At 30.2% G+C, this 6875-nt stretch overlaps 1 protein-coding gene across 1 annotated transcript in view; it reads right to left on the bottom strand.

Moving 5' to 3' along the window:
- LOC115034543 overlaps positions 1 to 6875 on the bottom strand; it is a 10798-nt gene that overhangs the window by 3114 nt on the left and 809 nt on the right. Inside the window, exon 3 of the mRNA XM_029491836.1 lies at positions 1869 to 2096. Coding sequence (XP_029347696.1) covers positions 1869 to 2096 — 228 coding nt within the window. The remainder of the gene's footprint in view (positions 1 to 1868; positions 2097 to 6875) is intronic.

The raw sequence follows: 6875 nt of genomic DNA, 5'->3' as shown, positions 1-6875 counted from the left end.
GTCATAAAACCACACGCTGTATGCGAAGTATACACGGTGGCGGCGGCCGTCGACAACGAGTTATGTACTATGTAGTATGTAGGTACTATGTCGGTTGCCGAATAATATCAGCGTAATACTATGCGCATACTATGCCACCTATCACATAGCAGCAAAGTTCGAATGTTCCGGTGGCTAAGTCTGTATTGACATAAATTGTACGCGACTATGCATATTATGCTTGAAAGCGGTTGACTGTATACTAGTATACTATAGACGAGTGATCCTGGGTTAATTTGGTACAAGTACAAGCCTAAAACAGCTATTATTGCGTACTTGGTAGTATTTGGTATACTGCAAGTAGTTATAGTAACACACCTAAAAAATAGCCAACATATAAGTTAGTGCAATATCTACGGCTATATAAATTCTCTAAATATGCGTGCAGCGTGCGCATGTGTGTAAACTTCATTGTAAACTATATATGGATACACCACGGCATCACGATATTTTTTCGCAAAATATAATAAGATATACTATTATTGTTATCATCAGCATCATACGCATATCTAAATACATTAATTATATATATACTACCTATTAATATTATTTATTTAGTTATAATATTATTTACTATTTTCTCTTTTTTATGATAATATATATGTCCCTCAAACACGTATCCATGTCCCATTGTCCCCTGCATGGACCTGGATTAAGAGATAGATTGCATTTACAAGTGATGGTGGCATTTCTTACGGGCAACAACGATAAGTGCAAGGCATTTAACTTATAGACAGGACAACCAGTGGCGTAATTAAGGTGGTGCACGACAGTGCACTTGCACACCCTGGTATTATGTAGCCGGTGCAAAGATGTGCTTATGCACCTGCTGAAGTTGAACTTTATACCTATTAAAATACAATACTATATTTAGTGTTTCATAAATTTGTTTGTCGAATCCTATAATATTTATACCAAACACCCTATAACCTATTGTGGAACCTGCTACAATTACTTGATAAACACTGTCAAAATCTCGACCATTTAGTGATGTATTGTATCGTTTATTGTAAGGTTGTGTAAACAGTAAACTATAGTTATATATAACGCAACGAATAATTATATTATTGTTTAACCAGAATGTATATAGCTGGTATATTATTTATACATAAAATCCTATATTCAATTTGGTATGTTATATTATAATTTAGTATAATTAATTAGTAATTACATATACAATAATATATAAACGCTATTTTTCGCTTATTTTCCGCGATCTGACGGAGCCAGATTGCCAACCATGGTGGCCGAGCTGCATGTATATTGCGGCAAATTAGTAATTACACCCGAAAGTGTGAACCCAAAGTTGAACTATCTCAATTTTTTAAGAGTATTGTTATATATTATTAATACGGGCAACGAAGCAGTGCGCGAGATGGCAGCTGGTGTTCTAAAAACGTTCTTACAAAATTAATTCTTTAATGTTGGAAAATTAATAAAGAGCAATATGTAAAAATTGTTATGAAAATAATATTATATTAAGGTACTTTTTTAATGTTAATAAAATAGTTTAAGATCATTATAAGGATAATGTTGTACACTCAACAAAGCTGTAACATTAAGAAAATATTATGTGTATAATATTCGAAATATAACTTCTTAATAATAATACAATAACATTATATCGTAAATATTGTAAATGTAATCCAGTTATAATGTTACTATAATGTCAATGTTACTTAATTGCTGTCTGGGATCTGGGATTCCGTGAATACATACGAAATTTATTACGAAAGCCTTTGCCACCACGTTAGCGGTGTGACAAGGTATAGCTACCCCCAAACTGAACTTTGTTAAATCACATTGCATTGTAAGTATATAATTGTTACCTAACCCGGTTGTGACTAAAGGTCCCACAATGTCCAAAAATATTTTTTCAAATGGTTTTGTACTTGTCGTAGTAATGACCATTGGATATTGAATATGTTTGTTAGTATTTTTATTCATTTGACATGCTGTACAGTTCTTTATATATTCTTTTACGTCCTGTTTTAAATTTGGCCAATTAAATTGCTTTTTAATTTTCTTTATGGTTTTATTTACTCCTAAATGTCCCCCTAAAACGGAATTATGCATTTGCTTGAAAATTACTAGTTTTTCTTCTTTACTAAATTCGAGTTTAGTGCAAACTATTATTTCTATATTTGTATTACGAAAAATGGGGTCCATGTATAAACCTGGAATTTATAAATCTGGACCGTAAAAACCTGGATTGTACATATCTGGAAAGTACATATCTGGATCGTATTAATCTGGACCGTACATATCTGGACCGTAGAATTCTGGACGTACATATCTGGACCGTACAAATCTGGACCGTACAATTCTGGACGTACATATCTGGACCGTACAAACCTGGACCATACATTTCTGGACCGTACATTTCTGGACTAACAATATTATAATACCACATATTCCTGTTTAAGGGCATGAGTGGCAACCCATCTGGCAGCCGGCAGTTATAATTTTCTTAGACTTTAATTTGGTTCAAATTGTTTAAAAGTGTTATTATGGTCTCAAATTTTCTTTTTCAGAATTCTTGTCACTTACTAGATTAATCCAATGTGGCTGTTTTATCATAGAAATTCCATTTTTTGGTGTTTAGAAATTATTTCTATATTGGAGATTTCCAAAAAACTACTTTTTTAGATTTACGAATTTGATTTTTGACTGTGTTTGGTCGAAACCGTATTTTGTTGGAAAAATAATAATTTGGAAAGCATTTTATTGGAACCATATTTTGTTGGAAAAACGTATTTTTGATTAATTTTTTTTTTTTCGATATGTACCTGAATCTATTTTACTGTATTTTAATGTGTATGTAAATTATTGTAAGTTATGAATACCTATGTAAGATATTCCGTACATTTCTGGACCATACATTTCTGGACCGTACATTTCTGGACTAACAATATTATAATACCACATATTCCTGTTTAAGGGGCATGAGTGGCAACCCATCTGGCAGGTTATAATTTTCTTAGACTTTAATTTGGTTCAAATTGTTTAAAAAGTGTTATTATGGTCTTAAAGACCTTTGTTAATAAAGTGTCGAGTCTCTAAGAATTTTGGAACTCAAATTTTCTTTTTCAAAATTCTTAGCCCCCCCCCCCCCCCCCCCAGACATATTTTTTTATAATTATATATATAGGAAGTGCGATCACTGGATGGTTTCTTCCCTCACCCTTTTCATGTTCAAACTTATTATATCACATATTCTTATTATGCCTTTGTGTATAGATTGTATATCATCTAATAAAAAATTAAAAAATTAATATTATATATTACCTAAATAACAAATAAACAAAATCTAAACTTCTTTTCACATAGTCGCTTTATATATAAAATAATCAATAATTTATTTATCACATTGATTACCTATACCCAGTGGCGTAGACATGATTTCTGAAAGGGGGGGATCAAAAAAAAAAAAAAACAACATAGGTAAATGGGAGGGGAAAATTGGAAAACCCCCTTCCTCTCAATACTTTTTACTAAGGTAATAAAAAGCCAATGGGGGATCTGACCCCCACGTCCCCCCCTTGTCTACGCCACTGCCTATACCTACTATTATGACAACATTTTTAGTAAAGTATAAAATTTTATTATAATTGTATTAGTGTTGTAAAAAATTTTGCCCCCCCAGATCTTTGCTCTGGATCCGTGCCTGAAGTGGACCTTAAATTCTGAACACATTATGTATTTCAATACACTGGCATACGGTTTTAAAGGTGTTTTGTACAGGCATCACACCCTATAACACATCCTTCGCTATTTCCTATGTTCCTCTCGAACAATTGCACATAAAAATGGTCTACTCGTTCTCTCTAATCATTTTTATGAACTTTTGTCCAAAAACTAAATTTTTAATTTTAGATTCTGAGCGAAGCGATGAATGTATTGATTTTACAATATTTTATAATAAATTAGTTTCTATTCAGTTAATTTAATTTTGTATAATTATGATAAGAAATAACTCGCATTATAATTGATTAATGATTCAATTAAATAAACTTGTCAGTGGCGGTCACGAACAAATAAATTATGATTCTTATGATCTAATGATTCACTGTACAGTCTGAACCAGTTTATTTAATTGAAAAAAATGAATCAGTTAATTAAATTAAACTTGTCCTATCTCAACTGTATTCAACAATGTATTTTTCACTTCACACTCTTAAGGTTATATTTTGTCTATTTAATGTATAGTACCTATGTATATGTATTTTTTTTTTGCTTTTATTTATTGATAAACTTAGACGAAAAATATATAATATATAATATTTATATTTTAAATTTCAGCTTTATAATTTTTTTTAATACATATATCAAATCTTAGTTTTATAATTTATACATTAGTTATGTTTGAATCTTATGTAACTATGTACCTTATACATAATATATATATATAGAATTTAGGCAAGTAAATGCAATTTTTAAGTTTTATACTGCTTATGTATTCTGATGAATTTACAATAAATATTAATAATATAATATGTATGTATGTAAGTTTTTGAAACTGCATTTAAAACAAATAACTGTTGTTGAACATAAAATTAATAGCATGTTGCATCGTATTGTTATTGGAAAATAGCCTAACCTCTGTGTTACCAAAATGCCTATATTTTTAATACCTTTTTATAAGCATTAATTACTCAGTTGTACCTATCACCATTGATTTTATAATATAGGTATTCATAGTTTTTATAGTATATTACAAAATCAATGCTATCACCTATATATTATTATATATATTATTAACAGAGATCTTGCAGGGGATAGAAACATATCCTTATGCTAAATGGTTAATAGATTTATATGGTCATCCTAGATCAGTGCTTATTTTCTTTAGACTTTAAGCGTTTATGGAAAAAGTTTAAATACTTACATTTTAATACTATTATCAATATTTTTCAAAAGTATATTAAAACATTAATTTACTATAAATTTTAATAATTTATCTGTGTGAAATAGTAGGTAGGTACATGTAATTTTAGTACCTATGTACCTAATTTAGAAAAAACAATTTATAATTTTGATCAAGAGGGCCTTGACAGTTTTACACTAAATTTAGGGAGCCTCATGACAAAATAATTTGAGAAGCACTGTACTAGATTATACTGTAAAATATCTAAATATATATACATATAACTAGATGTCCCAATAAAAGATCATGTTTGTAATGTTGCATTTCAATTTAAAAACTTCTTATTCATTTTTGACTGTTTATTTTTCAAACATAATTTGTAGTCATTAAAGAAATATATATAAACAAAATTTTTGACAAAGGTTGGTTGCTCAATACACAGTCAAATATTAACCAAATATATCATAACGCATTATGTCAAGAATGATATTCACTTGCAAAAGAAAAAATGAGCAAGTTGCTAAAAACAAGAAAACACCAAAAAAACTAAACAATTTTTCAAAATTAGTTTGATGTTTATAAGATAACTATTATTGAATAATATTATAATATAAATAATAATAATATAATCATATGATAAAATATGCAAAATATTTTAAACATGTTTTTAGAGTTTTTTATGAGCACTAGAAAATAATACTCCACTCTACCATACTACTATTAAAATTAGGAGCAGAATCATAATAGATTTAATTTAATTTTAAGATTTTAAGAAGGATGCATATATCCAAAGAATAAGTGACTATAATTATACATCATATTTTATAATTGATGTCTACTCGATAAAAAATATTGCAAATGATTAAAATGCAAATGTAATGTATAATTACAAGCTCCATTTTATTATGCCAACTCAATAAAAAAACTTATTATGATTCACTGTTTTAGTAAATAGTAAATACTAACTTCAATTTAAAAAAAAAATAACATTATAATTCTTAATTTTTAAGACATTTTGCATTTAACAGTATGAAATATGAATACACAGGCCTTCATAGGACAGGAGGGTCAGGACGGTTCCAAGACTATGGCGGGATACGGTACGCGGGGTCGGCTTGTTTACCATTCCATATTTCACGTATGCCACGCCCCCCTGGAAACCGTGTTGAAGGCCACAATCGCCCGGTTCGGCCAATTCGCGGAATTTCATACCCCTGCTATCAATACACATTGGATTTAAGATAGTTTTTAATACTATTTATAGACATCTGATAACACAATAGTAACAAATAACAATATCACTGAGACAAAAATAAAACGTACACACTACACAGTCCGCGGTCTTACGGTCCAGGTTTATACATTACCTATGGAACCTAATAAATTATAACTAATTGTCGCCGCCACGACGGTAGATAAGCCGTAGGCGCACATCACCGAACGACACACACACACACGCACACATATATCATTGTTATTTATATTATTGTTTATTTATGTTAAAATTGTGTCAGCTGTGAATTATATAATATGTAGATAATGAGCGGTCGGCCGTCGACGTCAAGAGTTAGCACGGCCGCCGGAATCTTCAGCCCTGTTTCTCGGAGTGTAATCGAAACACACATTATTATTACGTGCGCAAATCGCCGTTTCGTTTTGAAATATTATATAGCCCTTATTTTTGTAGGCACGAATTGCCAATATTATATTATTGTTATTGCGGGCGCAAATCGCCACAGTTTTGCATATTATTTTATTGTGTACGCTAATCGCGACAGTTTGTTTTATTGTTCAGTAGGCACGAATTGCCAAGTATTATATTGTCATTGTAGGCGCAAATCGTCATGAAAGTGATATTATATTTTACAGTCCGTACACTGTGCGCTTAACTTATATTATTATTGTTCCGACATAGTGTGTGTGTGTCGTGTATTATTATTATTATTATTATTGTTATATTTTTATATTT

This window comes from Acyrthosiphon pisum, unplaced genomic scaffold, assembly GCF_005508785.2.
Source record: "Acyrthosiphon pisum isolate AL4f unplaced genomic scaffold, pea_aphid_22Mar2018_4r6ur Scaffold_10573;HRSCAF=11180, whole genome shotgun sequence".
In the NCBI taxonomy this organism is placed as follows: Eukaryota; Metazoa; Arthropoda; class Insecta; order Hemiptera; family Aphididae; genus Acyrthosiphon; species Acyrthosiphon pisum.
Note: the sequence above shows the minus strand (reverse complement) of the source record. Positions and strands in the feature narration are given on the sequence as shown.